At 40.1% G+C, this 21,031-nt stretch overlaps 1 protein-coding gene across 1 annotated transcript; it reads left to right on the forward strand.

Annotated features, from left to right (window-relative positions):
- The first annotated feature begins 289 nt into the window (after positions 1 to 289).
- LOC109035760 (uncharacterized) lies at positions 290 to 19,648 on the forward strand. Its single transcript, XM_019049508.2, has 2 exons — positions 290 to 443; positions 3,749 to 19,648. The coding sequence occupies exons 1-2, from the start codon at positions 408 to 410 to the stop codon at positions 7,871 to 7,873; spliced, it is 4,161 nt and encodes a 1,386-aa protein (XP_018905053.2). The 5' UTR covers positions 290 to 407; the 3' UTR covers positions 7,874 to 19,648.
- The last annotated feature ends 1,383 nt before the right edge of the window (positions 19,649 to 21,031 follow it).

Raw genomic sequence — 21,031 nt, forward strand, 5'->3', positions numbered from 1 at the left:
CAGAGTTTTACCTACTTTCAGAACTTTCGTCAAAGCTCCTAACTTTGAACATGTTTTTATAAGACCCCAATAAGATTCTTAAAAATCCGTCGAAAAATGTCTTTTTCTCCCAATTTCTACGAGCATTGCGTAAAAAAAAAAGAAAATCCGTAAAGTTGTTGACAAAAGTGGGGAGAAAATTGAGAATTAACGTGTAAAGCGAAAGTGTAGCGGTGATTCAACGTAAAAGCAAGCCCGATTTGCGTGTGAGGCCCCGCTTCTTTCGCTCTTCATTAGAGAGATTTTTGAATCCAGTATTGGCAGGAGCAACAGCACGCAAAACAGAGCCGAGCATTTCAACAGTGTCCGTCAGTACGCAAAATTACAAGTGCAATCGTCCTAATTTTTTCCACGTCGCAGAATTCAAGATGTTTCATCGTATTTGTTTTTTCTTCTACACCTCAGTAAGTCCACTTTATTATTTACATCGCTGCAACTATAAAAATGTGGACTTCTCGTCGGACACAGGACAGTGGATCATATTTTGAGCTTAAAGAGAGCCCAAATAGTATATAGAAGGTACCTTGCATGCGTTCCATCTCAGTGGCGATTTGTTTCCCTCTAAAATCCAATACTTTTGAAAGAAATGGCAAATTTATAAGGCTTAAATGAGATTATTTGAACTAGAAAGTTCACAAATCTGTCCTCTCTATGGTCATTGAATACGTTAACTGTTAGAGAGAAAAGATTAATGCGTGAATTAATTGCGATGGTGCACGAGACTCATACATCGGCACCCATTTTTTTTAATTTAATGTAATTAATGAATGTTTTACCGGTCAAAATTGATGCATTTTTCTGATTATGAAAATAATCGCTTTTACCACAGTAAAGAAATGTGCGTCAGTGCGTATAATGCATGCGTGTGTCGGAAACGGGATAGTCAGCTCGGAAATGTTGTTCTATTATGTGTCTTGTATCATACCTTCTGAGCAGTCGAACAAAAGAATGTATACTGTACAAGTAATATCCTCTGAGAATTTCATTGAAAATTTGCACGGAGACTTCAAAATTTTTAAAACGCATTTTACAAAATCGTGCCTTTAAAACGTCACCAACTAAATAGGTACGTTGCGGTACGTTGCCCGCGCGTCGGTCTATCGAGCAAATAGTTTCATCGAGAATCTAGCACATTTTGATGAAGTAATAATATTAATAATAGATGATATTTTGTCGTTTTTAAATTATTAAAAAAATTGATTTTTAGCTTCTGATAACTATTCAGTACTGAACATGAGCATACGTTTAGATGTCCTTAAAATTGTTAAGCCGTTGAGCGAGATGGCCGCCTGCACGTGATAAAACATGGCAATAATAACATCAATTTCGATGGCTAAATTTAATACGCTCGAAGTTCCAAAATAAAACAAGATAAACTATCTCGAACAATCACTCAATGTTAAGTAACAATAAGTACAACGCAGCACTATTTTTGATTGAATAGCTTTGATCAAATTCAGTGTAACCACATTTCACGTCGCCTACTTATTTTTCTCTCTTGTATTGTGCTCAATAGGAAAACGTAATGCCTCAAATAACGTGCCTTGGCATATTCTAAGAATTTATTCTAAATTATAGAGAATGTAATAAAAAAATGGCAAGTCAGAGTGTCATTCAGTTCTTTTTCCAGAAAAAAGGAAACCATGGCAGAAAATTAGGTAACGTCTTGTGCAGTTAAGCTGGTTCTTCTCCCAATCATCAATTTATAACATTAATCTATAAATTAACCACAATTTACCAATAATTTACTAAATATTACCGATACTGTTAATACTACTATTCCCACTGCTACTACTACTACTACTACTGCCGCCACTACTCATACTACTGCCACTACTACTACTTCTACTATTACTACTACTACTACTAATACTACTACTACTACTACTACTACTACTACTACTACTACTACTACTACTACTACTACTACTACTACTACTATTACTACTACTACTACGACGGGTCACCCCCGTCGCCGAGTCCGTGAATTGGGCATCAGCCAGTCCGTTTGAAAGGTTTGAAGGTTCGGAAAGGGTTGAAGGGTTGAAGGGTTGAAGGGTTGAAGGTAAAGGTTTGAAAATGATGAAAACAGGCCGATCGTTAATTTTAAATGCAATCTATATGTTATTTGACGAATGGCCTCTAATGACCGAATTCTGACGCATTATTCGCGAGGTTTTTAAACACGCTTAAAAAGGTTAAAACAACTTAAAGGTCATGTGAATATATTATACAGCCTATTCTTTTTTATTTCCTCAAAATTGTTCAATGCAACACTATTTTTTTATGCTGCTTACATTTTCAGTATCCTGAATGTTTGTGTTGCATGTTAAAAAATTGGAGGAATTTCCGCTTTACAAAGACAAGGAGTTGACTGAAGCGCCTTGATGTAACTACTCGTGTTCTGCAGATGTGCGTGTTGCATGTTCAAAATTGAAGGCACTTATGCTTTTTTCACTTATTTAGAGATGCACGATCGTCAGTTGTAGTACTCTAATAAGAGAGTGTCTATATAGGGAGAGCATTACCAGTTGATGACAAGAGGCCAGAGCACTAAAATCAATTTATAATTGACTTAAAATAAAGAACTAAGCGCCAGAAATGAAAACAAAAGAAAAACATTAGAAACTATAGTAATCGACCCATTTTAAATCGTAGATTACATTATAATGTGATATGATTCGTCACTTTAATATTCCAGAGCTCTGAGTTTTAGAACGAGTCGATTAATACGTTTTTTACTGTTTTCCTCGTATTGTAATTTCTGACGTTTAGGTCTTTAATAGAATGCCCGACTGATATCGGTGATTACCTGAACCTACGAAGTACCTCGACCTGCGTTAGTTGCGGTACCTTGATGCAACTATTTCCGTTCCAAGTAAGTGCGTGTTGCATGATCAAAATTGAAGGCGACCACACTTTTCTCACATCTTCGGAAATGCATGGACGTTGTCGTAAGTTGTAGCATATGAATAACAGAGTGCGCATGAAAAGGAAGTAGGTAATGCACCCAAATCCTTTCACAAAAGGAAGTGCCGCTGTCTGATTGGTCAACGAATTTCAGACTTTCATGGATTTTCTGATTTTCAACTTTTGAATTATTTCCTAAGCAAAACTTGATGAATATTTTTGCTGAGAATCCTTTCCTTGTTAGTTTCGTTCATATTTCCCTCGGTAAAATGAATGTACATTAATTTTTTTATTTACTCGGATACCGGATTTGTAAAAAAAAAAAAAAAAAAAAAAAAAAAAAAAAAAAAAAAAAAAAAAAAAAAAATAAATTCAAAACTCTTCAAATAAATTAAAAAAAAAAACTTGTACTTATAATTTGCATTGGTGGTATTGGTTTTTATTTTGATAATTTTGAATTGCGTTAAAAATATCGAAAAATATTTGCCAGAAGTTGGCCAGCGGGAGACATTTGTCGGTTAGCGTATGGTTTACAGCTAATTTAACGATCGGGCGGTTTGGCATAATATTCAGACTATAGACCGGCCAGTCCGCGAGTTGGCTGCCCAGTTCTGCAGCTATAACTGCGGCTGGGCTAAAATTTTCACAATGCTGTCTTGTGATTTTTCAGAATGACAATACTATAGTGATTAGATCCTAGCAGTCATAATTTCCTCTTCAGCTCTATGAATGTATTTTGCATCACTGATGTTTCATGAAGCGTTTCTTGTTTTTCAAGTGTTGGTATAAATTGTTTCAGATGCTCATCGTAATGAGAATAAAGATGGTCGTATCAGATACAGAAAATATACTGATGAACAAAGAAAATGTAAGCACGTTTATATCGGAGCAACCAGAGTTTGTGGCTCAACCATACGGTGGCCCAGGATCATCTCTTGGTATAACTTACGATAAAAAAATTCTAGCCGACAGCTCTGCTCGAAGATTGTTGAAGACATTGTCTCTCTCACCTGCGTTTGCAAAATTTGGAATGGCCCCAGCGACGGAATCTAAATCCAAACCTCTACCTGAGCCTGAAAAATCAACCAAACCATTTCGAATATCTTTTCCATTTTTGTCAAAACCCATACCTTCTGCTCCACCTACTCCATTACCACCTCCTGAGCAGCCTCCTGAAAAGTCACCAACGCCTAGCAAAGAAAATCCAGCCATTCCTCTTGAGCCACAACCGGCTGTAAAGCCATCCTCTCCATCTTTTGCACCTCAGACAACTTCATCGGGCGGATCTTCAGCAACATCTTCAACAACTTCTCCTAACGATGCCGAGAAGTCTCCTTCTCAGTCCAACCTTCCTGTAAGCTCCTCAAGTTCAAGACCATTTAAGCCGCTTAAATGGAACTTTATTCCCTGGCTAAAGCAAACAAAGAAGCCAAGCTCATCAACAGCACTTGAACCTCAAAATCCTCAGGGGACTACAGCTTCCACTCCACCGAACAAGTCAGTATCTGCAAGTTCATCATTTAAGACAGACGAATCATTAACTGGATCTGAAAGATTTGCAGAGTCCAAGCTACAAGTATCCCCTGTATTACAAAAAATTTTTAAACAACAACAGCAGGTACAGGCAAACAAACTTTCATCCTCCACAGCAGAGACTCCACTGAAATTGAATACCCCGTCAGCGCATAAGAATGCATCACCAAGCTTTCAAGTATCTAGTGTTGCATCATCTTCTGAATCAATAACACCCTCAACAGCAGAGCTTCAGAAACAACCAGCTGCCGACCATTTAGAAACCCCTCCGCCTCCCCATCAAAAAATTAACCCGACTTCACCTTCCAAAGCCGTTGTCTCCGGAGCAACAAGCCATAGCTCCAGTGAGGGTTTCAGTTCGTCGTCAAAATTCATCTCACCCGAATGGAAAAGTACCGCTTACACCGCGCCAACACATGATCCTGCACCTTTAAATTCTCCGAATACTTCATCATTAGCATCCGAGTCAGTTACGCCAGCTGTGTCACCATTACCCTCTCAGTCTACCGCACCAACAAAAGGAGGGATACCTGGGAATCCATTGGATACATCTCCAACGACATCAGACTCAGCAACAACAACACAATTACAATCCCCAAAACCGACCGCTCAAACACCCGAAGTTGCAGGTGAGAATTTTCAAAATTTGAAGTCACCGGCATCTGAATCAGCCACGCCAGCGGTTTCATCTTACTCTGAGAATAATTCTGAGAATATTCCGAATACTTCTGCGTCGTTATCCGGGGTTGCAATACCGATAGTCTCATCGAGACCCCAGAAACCTTCGATCCCAACGCACCAAACAGCTCCCTCGGATGCACCCATATTTTCTGCTGAATCAAATCGACGCCCTGGATCCATCACACCCTCAATACCAATAAACAGTTCAGGAACAAAACCACCCCCGAGAAATAGATTCTTTTCATGGCCAACTTTCAAACCTTCCCCATCATCAAGCACTGCTGTGCCTGGGAAGACTCCTGAAACTTCTCTTCAGGTATCTGATAATACTAAGTCGAAGCAAGAGACCCCAATCATTTCGTCACCTGCATCGGCATCACCAACTTCAAATGCATCATCCGTTTCTCAGTCACATGAACTGTCTAAATCCGAGTCACCTGCCAACTCTAATGTACCATTGGCGACAGGAGCTCAAAAAAGTGACATTTCATCACCAGTGGAAAGGTTGAAACAACCCTCAAGATTCAATCTTTCTCCTTGGCGAACGTCAAAAACTTCCTCACCGGCAACAGGAACCACGCCAGAAAATCTCGCTGAAGCCTCACCAACATTTCAGTCGGCCGTAGCAGTAACGCCACCGGCACAAACAATTTCAGCAGCAGGCACCCAGACATCAGGGATGGGAGACGAAAATTCCAGAGCGTCATCCTTAAAATCTAAACCAGCAATGAGTGGTTTTAACTTTTCCAATTTTTTCTCCTGGAGAACTCCGAGATTTAATAAATCATCTCCACCCAAAACTCAAGCACCAAGTAAAACTGAGACATCAACTTCCACGTTGGCTCCAACCACGGAACAACTAGCAACGACAGCTTCAACGACTTCCTCAACAAATAGCGCATCCGCTTCACCGATTCCAGATGATAAAACTACCCCTCCGAAACCTACACAAAGTAATACATTGATCCCTCCTGAAGGATCTAACTTTAGATTCAATGCATTTTGGAAACCGTCTAAATCATCAGCGGCGTTTACCAGTGACTCTGGCGCTAAATTTAACTCTGCAGCTTCTACAAGTGCTAAACCAGAGGAAACTTGGAAATTAAACGAGACTCCTAGTCTTCCGCAATCCTCATCGAATAATATGTTCCAAACTTCATCATCGCCATTCTTGCAAGACTCTCCTAATGTACAAACAAAGTTAGAGTCATCCATAGAGTCATTGAAGACAGCAATGCACTCGCTTGGGTCTCCGCCAAGAATACCACCAAATCCTCCGATGCAAGCTCCATTGATTCCCAGTGTGAACTCGGGTGGTAATCAACCACAGCAGAAACCTTCCTCACCAAGTTCCTTCATGTCATCCTGGTTTTCTAGAAGACCCTCAAAGTCGTCCCCCTCTACCTCGTCATCGCCATCGTCTCCTTCTTCAGCGTCCTCGGGTTCCGCGACATCTGAATCCTCTTTAACAGCGACACCCACAAGTACCGCAGGGTTCCGCGCTAAACGAAAGAGATCGGCAACTACCGTGAACTTCAATTCTATATACGGCTCCATCGTGAATGGAATTTCATCGATGGGGAGACGATTCGAGAGATGGTCATCAAGAAGAAGATCATTGCCGGGTAAACATGCCGCTCTACCCAGTAGCCACGGTGGCTTAGATACAGGAGAGGATGGAGCGTCATCCCTGACAAACAAAGAGAAGCTAGATCCTGATAGTGCTGAAACTCAAGAGTTTGACGATGCAGAGATAGAGCAAATGATGAGTGATATCCAAAAATACAACACATTTTCCAACAGCCATGAGGAATCCTCTGAAGAGGATGATGAAATGTCCAATTCGATAGAGGATTCGAGTCAACTCTCGCCGCCAGAGGAATTGGCAAGGAACGAGGATGGACACCTACTGCCGCCGAGTGAACAGTTATCGGACAATCGTATACTATTGAACACAAAACCTGCAGAGCATAAGGATAGCTTTAAGAAGGAAACTTCCAATAACAAAAGCACAATATTCAATAAAACTGAAGATTTAAATAAAACCACCCATCATCCGATCACAAGTAAGGACGTGTCCGTAACAAATGGCAACCCACATTTGTTTAAGGGTATAAAATTGGATGTAGGTACCGTGAAGGAACAGGTTACTGAGCCAGTTTACAATTCTCGTAAAAATGACAATATAAGAACTAAAGATACTCTAAATATAAAAGAAATTTCAAATGCACTTTCGCCGTCTAAGCAATTCGAGGATGGATCTGTAGTGCAACTAGATAAAATGCCTGCAGTAACGACGAATAATGACGAAAATAAACGTCCAGTTTCAGCTGAAATTGAAAATGATAGATCGGGTGATCCGATGGCAGGGATAAAGCAATCCTTACAAAAATATCCGGGGGCTCATGAATACGATCAAATAGACAATGATCGCAATATTTTGAGGAAAAAATCTGAAAATCATAATAAATTTGCACCCGAATCAGAAAATTCCAAAAAATTAGCAATAGATAAAACACAACCCTCATTAAAAACTGATTCAGATACGAATGAGCCTACAAACTTAAATCTAGCCTCAAATAATAATAGTAAAGATCTCATTCTGAACATAGCAAATTTAGAAGAATTACATCAGAAGCAAAGTATCCGTACCCAGTTAGAGGATTTTAAGGGGAAGCGTTCGATGAATTTGAGAAAAAATATGATTTAAAAAAAGCAGCGGCTCTTATCACTGGCGAATATAGGGGAAAAGCGCGCGTGTCCCGATTTGTGACGTTGCAGGATTCCCTTAAAAATTTATTTTTTAAGAAGATTTTTATTATTATTACTCCCCCATCATTAATGCTCAAGATTTTGTTTGATTAATTCTCATCATTCAGACGTTAACACTGAATATTTCATTAAATTATGTCAAGAAATATTCTCTTGTAAAATATCCCAAGAGTGGAAATTTTAAAACTCCGCGATCAAATTACGTTTTTATTTATTTATATTATTATATTTTTTATTTTTTCATTATCGACTCGCTGTTTCTCAATGGATTCTTTTTTCTAACCACAGTGTGAAATGACTCGCTATCAAATAGGAGAAGAAAAGGAAAGTATTTCTGTCATGTCATCATTTTCATTTCAATTACCTCATTTAAGACATCATTTAAAACAGAGGGACAGAAAATATGTACTCATGAAAATGGATAGATGGACACAATGATTACTGGGGCACAAGTTTTTAGAGGACTGTACTCTCCAGTTCATTTTATTAATGCATTCAAGATGTTCCGCGCTCATTTTTACCAGTTCGCCTTCAATAAACTGGTAGGCAATGTGAGTGGCTCAGGAACAGTAATAGTTGCTTGCAATAGGCTAGTCTATATTTCCCATAAAATTAATTTATGCTAATACTGGGCTGTACCTAATTTTGCTCTAATATCTCATTCATCATGATCAGTTTCCATTAAATTATTAGAACGTTTTTAGAGAAATGTTCGAGCTCTAAGCTCTAAGGTGCAAATGGAATACTATTTTTTTCATTGAACGAACAAAATGTTGAAATGATCTAATACATTCGTCTGGGATCAAAAGACTTTGCAATACCTATAACATGTGGCTATTGATTTAACGGTATTGCTTTAGGAGCGCTTTTTGGTTTACATCTTACACTAGTTAAACGTCACTATGCAGAGGGTTCGTGGGTAAATGATTTGAATCCAAAGAGAGTTTCAAAGAAGAACGTATATTTCTGTATTATTACCCATGTTATTGTTAATGGACTTATTTTAATTCTCTCCGTAAACTGATTCTTCCTGTGCGATGAAATGCACTCAACTGTGTCGCTTGGTTTTAAAAATTGGAGCATCTTTTCAATCTGTAAGATTACTCCTACTAAATAATTCTGAGAATGACTTATTGAATGTAACAAACAAATTGAAAACCAATTGTGGTCTTCATTCAGGAGTATTCTGGGATTCATCGAGTGAATTTCTGTGTGGTACAAAGATAGGACTCTATCATTTATTTATTTATGTATTTATTTATTTATTTATTTATTATCTATCTATCTATCTATCTATCTATTCATTTATTTATTTATTTATTTATTTATTTATTTATATTTACGTCAAGTCACCGATTGCAGTTCCTACAAAAACTCATATTAACCTATCCAACGCGTTCCATGAGTGAATTATGGGCTTAATTCTATAACTTAGATAACGTAGCTTAATTTATTTATTCTTCTAGATTAGATTCTCTGAATAGCACAGAAAATTAGCTAGGAAAGAACATGAAAATTCTTTCAACTAGCTGATAAAACAGTGACAGGGGTCGATACCAACCGTGATAGCAATTCAGCCATTCCCATGAATTTCCAAAAAAATCTTTGGACTGAAGTTGAAATTATCACATATGTAAGTACAGCGCTACAAATAGAGTCTGTTATCACTTTTATGAGACTAAGTACATGCGCACAGTTTCTTCCACATATATCCGTCTTTTATTGTGTTTCCTCCTCGTAGAAAGTTCGGCATAACTTGCTAAAAAAAAATGCTGGAAAGCATTTCATATTGTGCATGTAGAATTCCCGCAACAGAATTTTGCTAGAAAATTACGGGAAACATGGACAAAAGACAATTTTGACAAAAAAATTTGACGAGGCAGTAGAGAGATAGTATTGGTTGAGGAGGTACAATCGGAGCAAGTTGGTATGGTCTTGAAATGGTTCAATATTTATCAAAATATTATTCCTTGTTCTTTTTTTCGAATTATAATCTGCAATATCACTGTTATAAGAAAGAAAGATAATAAGCGAGCTGTAGGCCTCCCCCCCCCCCCCCCAGATGTAATGTATTCAATTACATGCTAACTACATAAGCAAAGCGATTGACAAAGGAGAGATGACAAAAGGAAGAAACTTAAAATACACCAGACGTTTCGACTAATCATTTTATGTTATCCTTTTTCCTAAAACGTCTTCATATTTGAACTAAAAGCAATTATTAACATTGCCTCTACAAAATGCAGTTTCAAATCTATTATTTGAAGTTTCTGCGTGATCACATGTTTTCTTTGCAGGCGTTTGTTTTTCCTTTCACCTGTTTAATTGATCCGTTTCTTTTTATTCCACCCAAACCGCTGAGGAAAATTGACGAAATGATGGTTCGAAACGTCTGATGTGGGTATTATAAGTTTCTGCTTGTCATCTTTTTTTTGTCAATTGCTTGCTTAGTAAGTATCTGTAATTGAATGTATTACATTTTTTTTTTTTTTTTTTTTTTTTGGTATTTTGACCTGTAGCTCGATTATCATCCTTCTTTCTTATTTGATAGCTTAGCCAGCCAAACGGCACTCAAATGTATCACAGTTATATATGTATATGCATATGCATCCTAGGCTGTCAGAACAGGGGTCGCCTAGCAATCAATTACAGTAAGTGCGTAGTAATAAAGCGTTTCCTTGCCGTTTATGAAGAAATACTGCATTAGTGAACACTATGTGGCTGTTAATGATGTTGTATTTTCCAAAACGTCGAATTTGGAGAGTGGTTTACCTTAATGCCAGCCGCTTATTGCACCTTGATCTCACAGTGACCTAGAAATATTTTTCATTTTTTTAAGTTTCCATATGCTTGACTCGGGAGAGATATCCTCTCTCTAGCTTTGGATTCTGACAGGTTTTTATTTAGGGGAAGAATATTGTATTTGTATTCGAAAAACAACCTAATTAAAACAAGGAAATCGCGTGGCTTCTTATCTACCTTTACGAACTATACCTCAAGCAGTTCGCTAGTTATAGAGATCTCAAATCGCCCATTACGAAAGCACAAGTGATCATCTTTTTTATATTATAAATTTGAGAAGGTTCATAAAAACAATTTCTGGTAAAAACATTGTATGCGTAGTCTGATATCTGCTCCATTCATTCCCTATTTGGCAAAATTTAGTGCATTGTCCTTAATTAGGCAATGAGCTAACCAAAAGAGAATCAAGCTGCTCATCGATTATTTTCACCTAGGACCGATCAATGTACACATGTACTGTTATTACAATTATTTATCACAAGTCATCTTAAGAGCCCATGTATACCTAACTGTAAATAAACGTATTACTCTTTTATATACCTAACCGCTGTTCAGACCTATTATTCATTGTTTGAATGAGATGTTTGAGTTGGCCAAAAATTGGTCTGATTGTCCACTCATTTGTGAAGATATAGCCCATAAGCCCATGCTTCATCGTTTTTGGACGATAGTCGTTAAGTATTCACAGATGTAGCGTGCAAGCAAGCACTCATGCTGACTCATGCCAAAGTGATCTTTTTTACGAGTGCTAGGAGATAATCATTGTGACGCAAATGCACCACCGTGGTTGTTTCACAGCTTTAAAAAGTGTAAAAACTTAGCGTTTTGAAGCCGACAAAGTACGCAGAAATTCCCGAAAACTGGTGTTGATGAAGCAAAAAACAGTGAAAAGCGTGCAGCATCATGTGCAATAAGCATGATTATAAGTGATCGGCATCAGCACACGGGGAAGTCAGAAACACTACAAAAAAAAAAACAAAAAAAAAAAAACAAAAAAAAAAATTGAACAGAGAAAACGGATGAAAATCTAAAAAAAACACAATGTTCTGGCCTCGGACCTAGAACGCTCCTCTCTCCCTTCCCCATCTATGATAGTTGGATCTATTTTTCTCGGAGGGATCATGTAATAGATCGTATTCGATGAAGGTTCGATGTACGGTTGGTTCAAAACAATATAACATAACCCCAAACGAAATTTTAGGATATAAAAAGAAAAAACTGGAAATGAGAAAATTCCTGACAATTTTACTTTACATTGCCATTTTATACTCATAAGAATCAGAAATCTATCACAATAGAAACCCGTTACCTCAGATTACTCAATTGACTTTTGAGGCTATGTTTACATGTTGAACCGGTCAATATAAATACGATCTCACCTATTTGATGTATCAAATACGATCCATACATTTACAGTTAAGCTGATTGATTACAATAAATAATATTACAATAGTTAAACAACGTAACTTATGTTAAAATTCTACTTCAAATCTTTTGCAGTAAAAGTATAACTCTTTTCCGTTGGTGAAGTAATCGCGAGCAGGGCCGGATTAAGGGGGTGGCCACATCGGCCGTGTCCCATGGCGGCAAATCTAAGGGGCGGCAAAAATTTGCAATTTTTTAAAGTGTAGATATATACAAAATCGGATTTATAAAAACAAAATTACAAACGAGAAAAGGCGACAAAATCTCTCATTTCCTGAGAGTAAAGTAGTTTGTAATTTTGTCGTCTCTTAGTGATACGAGGGACGGCACCCTCAATAAGCCGAGGTACGAGAGAAACCAAACACGCAATTTGGCGTAGAACGGCGCGACTGAGAGAGAAATGATAACAAGGACTTGAGATGAAAAGGAGAGGCCCTCGGCGCGGCGATCGGCATGTAACATGCATTGGCGCCTACAAGACTGCACGAATACTTCACGCGTTGCGTCCAACACAGTGCGGTCATTGCGATCAGCGTGAAACGGATAGCGCCTACAAGAATGCATGAATACTTCACGCATTGCGCCAAACACAGTGCGGTCGGCACGAAACGCATAGCGCCTACAAGACTGTGTGAATACTTCACGCATTGCGTCCAATGGTCCGTTCGGTGCGGTCTGCGCGGCGCGAAGGCGGAAGTTAAAATCATTGAACAACATTTATGTTTGTTCTTTCATAATTTTTTCGTTCATTTCTTATGAATGGAAGGCCTTGTCCACACAGAGATAGGTTTACGGAACTTAACTTTCGCGCAAAGTTAACTTTTGCTAGTAGTGTTGACAGGGCTTTCCCAAAAAATGTGTTCAACGCGAGTAAATGCGTCTTATGCACCCCTCCCCCACTGGTACGTTCATTTGATGGTTTTTATCGAGTTTCCAAATGAATGAGAAGGGGGCGGCAAAAGATAGGCGGCCCGTGGGCGGCAAGTAGGTGAATCCGGCCCTGATCGTGAGTAAAAGAAAAGTACAGAAAAGTGAAAAATTAAATAAATTTCATCAAACCTAATTGTTGCAGTAATATTCCCATAGGACCTGTTTTACTTTTGACTTTTGGGCAAAACAGATTCAGTACAGAAGTAGGGGGTCTCACTCGGCCCCCGATTCAAATTGCTGCTCTTGTTTTCTCTTTGGTTAAACCTCAAAATGCATCTGAGAGAGGTCAATAAATTGAACCTCATTTTGCAGTGGAAAACACCTATTTCTGGTTCTATTTGGAAAAAAACTTAAGTGCCGCGCGCCTTCCTGTGCGATTTTATTCATGAGCAGGAAAATGAATTCCTGATTGCGTAATGCGGTCTAATGAACCAAATTTTTCTAGGCGAGAAGCCCTCGGAACTACCGTTTGTACCCGGAAGATCCACGCCTCTCCTGGAAGAGTGGGGTTCAAGCCACAATGAGACAATTGCTCTGGGCGCCTTTACTAATTTGCAGGAGATTTTTAAAACGTCTGTTATAAAACGAGATTTCAATATTCAGAAGGAGAGAAGAACTCATTTGTTGAACTTTATGCATTTATTAACAGTCAGTTGTTGCAACAGACGAAACAACGTGCTCAAGAAAATGTTGGCAAAAAATAAAACATGAAAATCTTCATTTAACAATTAGCCTCGACGGGTGCCGATCAGCAGGGGCCAACTCGGTTATGCATTATTGTGAAATTGCAGGAACGCAATATCTCGGTTTGCGACGTTACAAACTTCCTGTCATACTTATTTTTAAATGAAAAACGCTCAACGCCATTTTTTTAAAAACCTCCCCGATTTTTCTTCTCTGCATTCGTGAAGAATAATCTGCGAGGCTCTCTCAAGCGTTGATCTGTTCTCCATTCATAAAATAAAATGAGAGTATAGAGATTTTGAAACACCGTAAACGAGATAGTTTCATCGTCGTCTTGGAGGCGAATTCGATTGTTGAGTTGAGCAGACGTGCCCTTCTGCAATCAGGAACTACGATTTTTGGCTCATCCGTAAAAGCACTTATGTGCATAGGGCAACGAGTGGTACATACATTGTTCCTGAGCTGGGCAAGACATCGTAGTTCCTAATTGCAGAATGAAGTCTAAGTCTAAATCCATCAAACAGTGGTAGTTCCAGCCGATGGCGGGACGTTGATCACGCGGATGGAGGCGACGGTGGAGCAACCACCAAAACAAGTGGGGGCACAAGCCATGTAGCCGGGACTTCCGAACAGGTTGAGGAGGGACACCGGGTACCCGTTTCCGTTGTCGCCGAGGACCCCTGTGAGCGAACCGCCTAGCAGCACGAGGGCGCAGCACACCGCAGCTAGACAATTACCAGTCTGAGTTCTCATCTTCGAACTTGGTCGTCGGAGAGATTCGTAGACGTCCAGTGGCTTTCTGTTTCTCTAGCCGTCCTCGCTGGACAATTTATGGAGCAGCTAACAAAGGCATTGCAGTCTTGTCGGTTCGTCAGCGCTAGGTCCTTCAAGAGACAGTCCTCCTTGCCGTACAAACATCGATAATGTAGCATTCTGGAGCTATCTCATGTTTCATAATTCGTAACTTTGACTTCGCTTCCAAGCTGTTCGGTTCTTCTTCAAGGGCAATGGAAAATCTTTGAGCATGAAACCGATAGCACGCTCTCGGGTACTCGGATCGGTTCTAAAATTCCGGCATTGTTCTGCAAAATTTTCCAGGCGGACAGGTGTCGCGGGTCGAGTGAGTCGTGGCAAATACATGAGGTGTTAAAAAAAAACCTTAATTAAACGAGAACGCGTGCAACTCAGCAACATCCGCGCGCACCAACCGGATGCCGCCGATTTTGTCGGATCGACGCGGATTGGTCTTCAATGGACCACTAGACAAGGTACGAAGTTAAGCATTCTGCGGGCTGATTATTGAAATTGATAGACATAGCCGTAGACAAAGAAGACATAGGGAGTTTGTAGCGATCCTATTGGTTGAGATGGGTGGCTCTTATAGATTAAGGGAGAAAATGATGGACTAACTAAACGGTCCCTCGTGGGTTTTCGTTAGTTAGTCTATTACCCACCTCCTTTCTCCATTGCAATCACCCGATTCTACCTATTAGGATCATTCCATATCCCTTTTGTCTTCTTTGTCTATAGCTATGTCTATCAAGTTCAATAATTGTCCCGCAGATACATGTTCTTAATCAAAATTTTACGTAAAACACTATTTGCGCAACGGAAATTACGGAAACTGACTCCTAAACAAGACTTTGAATGTTTCTTGACGCGAGATTTTAATCCTCCCGCTCATGAAAATATACGATGGTCTATACGTGAGTCAAATCGCACACCCCTGGTAAAAATTAGCGATAGGAGCTGCGTTTCAAAATACCATAGGAGTTCTTATAGCCGACTGAAGAGGGCGATGATAGAAAATCATATTGTTGACTGTAGAAAGTGGAAAAAATTATACGGTCGGGCTACACGAAGCGATAAAAAATTATACAGCCGGGTTTTACACTTTATCGCGTGGCTGTTGCTTTTTCGCCATCGGCTATGAAAGGCTATAAGGAATTGTGTAGAAATTTGTGTGCTTTGTAAATCCTTAAGTTTGTACGGAATCACCTTAATATTTACAAAACGCACATTATATTTTCCTTTACTACATATTTTTTTTCATCAATTAAAATGAGAATAATCCATACAGAGTGTGCAAACATTCAAAGTCATGAGTTGAAAAACGCTGACTCCGCGAGAATAAATATTAGAGCCTAACACAAAGCGGAGCGGCGGCGCACTGGCGCCTACAAACCTAACAGGGATACTTCACGCATTGCGCAATGCGTGAAGTATCCCTGTTAGGTTTGAAGGCGCCAATGCGCGTTCAGCGCTGGCTGCCCGCCCGCCGCGCCGCGGCGCTTGAAGGAACTTTTTCACACCGGAGGTATTGCATAGTGTCATACGAAATTGAAGGCGCTCCAACATATTAGGAATGGCAGGCATCCTTCAAAAGTACGGAGCTTTCCTCGAAAATTAAATCAAGATACTGCGGCCCAAAAAGAGAGCGGTAGTCCAAAAACTCACTAAGTCCTAGCATCCGTAATTAGTAAGGTTTAGCATACACTTTATCGCCAGGCTGTCGATTAATCGCCATCGGCTAAAAAAGGCTATAAGAAATTGTGTTGCCGGCTATAGAAGCTATTGGAAATCTTACAGCCGGGTGTAGGTCTATGGTATTTTGGAACACAGATTCTACTGCCAATTTTTACCAGGGACTCTTGACATTACCCTGGCAGTCTATGCGATACAAAAATATGGCAACCTCAATCTTAACGCTTTGGCTCAGCTATAGTAAATTGTTTACACTTCGAACAATCAATGATGGGAAAAGAACAATGCACGATTGAGAAGCCTGCCAAAACCGTTGTAAGGCGCGATTCGATTTGGGTACGTGGAGAATTGCGTTTGTTGTGACCGGGCAATTCAAACCCGTAAACGATGTAAAGTTAAATCGTTAATATCTTGGTTGGGAGTTAATTTAAGATATTTTCAATGCAATAATCGTGTTTTACGTGAAATTCTTGTTAAGAAATATGTATCAGAATGCTTAAATTCTTACCTATTGCTTAGGGTCCATTTGTGCTCGTCAACTAAAAATCTCCTTGTCGATGGTACTTTGGGTTACGTCGAGTTACTTTTTTTTCGCTTAGATCACCCCAAAGGACTTTAGTTGATCGATCAAATTTTTGGTGAAGGTGACCGAAACCGTAGGTTACTTTGAGACATCTGGCGATGAAGAAAGTGCCCCGATGGACTGGTGTACCTACTCTTTGTTCCCCTCGATGTCCATCACAGGTTGCGCCTTTCGAGTACCTAGCGCGTTGGACTGTCGCCCCCGCGATCCAGGATCGATCCTGGCGGCTTCCGCCTGATTTTTAACGAGGTTGCAAAGTTTCAACCTTAAGTTTTGCAAATATTTCGTCAATGTAATTTTAAGAAAAACGAACAAAAATTATTCAATCGTGCGTCAAGGTTACTTTGGCTTTTACTTCTCAAAAATGTCGGTTACCTTCTCTTGCCGTGTATATTTAACTGAGCTACTACTTTCTAGACTGATATTTTTTGCAAACCCTAGGTGCATTGTTAATAAATAGAAGCGAGTACTTTTCATATTTCTTTCCCTCCTAAATGTGCCACCCAAGGCGATTAAGTACCTCAGTTCGTCCCGTTAATCCGGGCATGATTTCTAATGTGGCCACTTGTACCGATTTCTAAAGTCGTAAACGAAAGCCAAAGTGAGGACCCCCAATCTGAAGGATGAGGTTGCAGTTCACCAATGTGATCGAAGGAGCTCACTGACAAATAGAACAAATGAGATTACCTGTGGAAAAACTAGTTTGTCTGACAGAGTTCAGGAGGAGGTCCTCTGGCAAAGACAGGCGAGTCAAAAGGACCCCAATTTTAATAAAGAAAAAAAAAACTTTACAGTAGTAAAGTATAATTACATCAATCACTTAGTACGCTAATGCATAATACACGTATCTCCGTAATAGTGTTTTCATGACGATGTCGTGTTAAAGCTGACAAATCTGTTTGACGTAGGACCAATTAGCATGTCTATCCTCTCTTCTAATTTTATCTTAATTTAATATCGAAACCAATAGGAGCATTAATTATCTTGGAGTTATGCTATTGAGATCAATATGGTCAGCAAAATTGCTTGACATTTTTGCATACTCAATATTCTGAAATATGGTGAGTTTTAAAGGTCACATTCGGGATTCTATTACCACTCATTGTAAGAATGAAATTACCAACCTCATGAGGCCTATTCAACTTTTAGGCAACTCATACAAAATACGAATAAATTGTTTCTGATTCTTCGTCCCCCTTACAACTCTTGGTGTACCTTTTTCACGTTCGCGGAACCCCCCCCCCCCTCCCCCATTCATTACTCGATACCGGGCATGAAACGTGATGTAATTAGCACTCATCATCGCGATACATACTGTAAATCATCGGAGAGCAGTGGCGAGGCGTGTGTGATCGGTTATCGATGTTCCCCGTTTGAAGCTATGGTAAAGAATCGATTATTAAGATGTTCGTCGCGAACACCCCGTTTATAGATCCTTTTCCATGGGTTTAAGTGGCAGATCAATCGATAGATCGCAAAGCACGCCACGCCGCTGTCTGAAAGCGATACAACTTCGGCTGTTTTTGAAGTTTTGTAAGCATTAGGCGTTCGCAGAGATCCTACTATTTTCCAATATGCATGGACTTTAAATGGACGTATTTCTGCCAAACGGAACTATGTGCATTATGACGTGAGCCTTGTTATGCAGATATTCTTATGGGTCTGAGGGCTCATGTCATAATGCATATAGTTCCGTTTGGCAGAAATAAGTCCAAATAGAAAAAACGATACTGCGACTGCAGATGCACATTTGCTGCAGATCAAGCACGCGAAAATACTATGGTTTCCTTCTCTTTTGCCGCATCTCTTGGAGAAAAGTCGGAAAATGATGGAAAAGAGGCGAAAAATTGCGCCGATAAGCACATTCATTCTCCGCAGCAACTTTTCAGCTGTGAGATACGCGAGCATTTCTCGGCCAAGACCTTGACTTGGGTCTCCACTGCGATTTTGAGCAGGTGTATCTGCCAAGACTCCGCGCAGCTATAAGAGCCGCTGAGCTTTCTCCGGGCTCTCCACACCCTTGGAACCATCGACATTCGATGACATTGGCCGGGCGACGAGATGAAGTTGGTCTGGTGTTTATTCCTCACGGTTGGCGTGTGCCTGCTGTGGTCTCAGGCGCAGGCAGAAGAGCAGAACAGCTATCCGGGCTGCTGTTTACCGTTCGATTTGGCAGTGGCACTGAAGTTGGACATTGCAGGATTGGTGCAGATCCTTGGATTGCTCCTTCTCGTGGCAATCGCCGTGAATATAGGTCCAATAGTGGCGCTTCTGGTGGCTTTCCTCGTCGCGTATCTGGTCCCGGCGCTAATCATCTTGTTGGTGCCAGCGGTCATCGCTATAAGTGTCTCACCGATCGTCGTCATCGCCATTTCACTCCTCGTCCCGAAGCTTATCATCTACCTAATTAATCCTTTTGTAGCTGCCGTCGTTCAAATCATCTTTCCGGCTGTAATCGCTTTCCTTGTTGCCAAGATAGTCCCACTCCTGGTCGCCATAATATGTGCTAAGTTGCCAGAATGCGTGTTGCCGAAATTGATCGAGGGACTCCTTGAATTTGGTCCAGCGGCTGTCCTTGCCCTCCTCCAATCGGCAGATGTGTCAAGGGTAGTAACCGAGATATTGACGAGGTTATTTGCCGAGCCTGATATTGCGGACCTCCTTACCAAATTATCCGGAGTCGTTCTCACTGGAATGCTCCCGCCAAATTGCACAAGTTTTAATATGACTACTGGCGAGACCACATGAGTATGAGGATAAAGTCACATAAATTATTATCATTAAAATAAAAAGTTTTATAAAGTATTTTAATCTTGTCACATTATTACAAAATAAAGGGGTGCGCCCCCTGACCGCCTCGCGGTTCAACCCTTCGAACCCCTTTGCGCCTCGGGCATTATACGTTACTCTTATCATGCTCTAAAATATGAAATCATGTCTACGATGGTAGCGTTTCACGCTACTCATGAGTCATGACACAAACCGGTTTCTTCCCCCCCCCCTCCCTTCTCGCTCCCCTTTCGTGCCCACTTCCTTCTTTTTTACGTGGTTAGATACTGGCGAAAGTATCAGTCTACCTTTAGTGCTCCATCGAACCTACTTTCTCCTTTCTTTTACCTTTGCAATGACGATTAAAAAATCCCATGGTCAAAGTTTTGACGAAGTCGGCCTTTCTAAACATTAATCCCTTTTTAGTCCCGGGTAACTTCACGTATCAAGATGTAAATGAAAACATGGTAGTAAAACTCAAAAAGTAGGGGGAAATTATTCGAATAATGTAATTCATAATGGAGTGTGGTAATACTTAAATGTTTGATACATAAATTTATTTTTCTTGTGTATGTATGAAAGGAATAGAGCGTTTGGGGAGGGGGAGGTTCGGCCGCAAAGCTGCCAGAGAGTGCACCCCGTCTGGTGATATTATATCACACAAAATGATATATTGGTGTTTCGGATGGTTATCGGCCTGCAAAACGACGGGTCCTTCAGGTTTAAGGATCCTCACACGGATAGTCAAAATGGCGTGATCATAGTTATAAATCCAGATGGAGCTGGATGATTTCTTAAAGAGTCATGCAATTCAGTAGACAATGAGCATGGAAAGGGATTTGAACTTCAAAGGAAGACATTACTTCATCGTTAAGAAAAAAAAGCTTCCATTGAGGTATAATAAAATATTACCACAATTTTACGGGCGCACAATAAATGAGCGTTTGGCGCTTCCTCAAAAATTGCCTTCAAAACTTTGAGTGGGTATAATATATCTCCTTCTTCACAGTCGTATGTACGAGTCAATGTGTTTCGGGTAGAGTTTCGGTGAAAATCTCCGCAAGGTACCCCACTGGATCGATATCAGCAATCAGCTATAATAAGTCATCAATCGAATTCGCGGGAGGAGGGCTTATTAACACGCGACACAAAAGGCACGCCACGCTCCGCGCCGTGCATAATAACAGCGTCGTTCACAACGTCTGAAACATGGTCCCTACCTCGTCTGATTGTCATGTCAAGGGAGGACGTGGAATCCTTATAATGTTTAGCTCACAGTTTCCCCCTTAGTTCAAAGTGAGAATTTCTTTCTTTCCTCTTTTTTTATTCTCAAGCAAATCTAAAGTGCCCATCCTCTAAAATCTTTCACCCCAAACTGCAAAAGCCTGTTCTTAAATCGGGCCCTGAGGGCATGCAACT

This window comes from Bemisia tabaci, chromosome 1 (assembly GCF_918797505.1).
Source record: "Bemisia tabaci chromosome 1, PGI_BMITA_v3".
NCBI lineage: Eukaryota > Metazoa > Arthropoda > Insecta > Hemiptera > Aleyrodidae > Bemisia > Bemisia tabaci.

What these genes read in the sequence shown, in the direction of transcription:
- LOC109035760 (XM_019049508.2), top strand. Translation starts at nt 408, where the DNA reads ATGTTTCATCGTATTTGTTTTTTCTTCTACACCTCA. An exon ending in GTTTTTTCTTCTACACCTCA is followed by an intron (nt 444 to 3,748) that starts GTAAGTCCACTT and finishes AAATTGTTTCAG; the next exon opens with ATGCTCATCGTAATGAGAAT.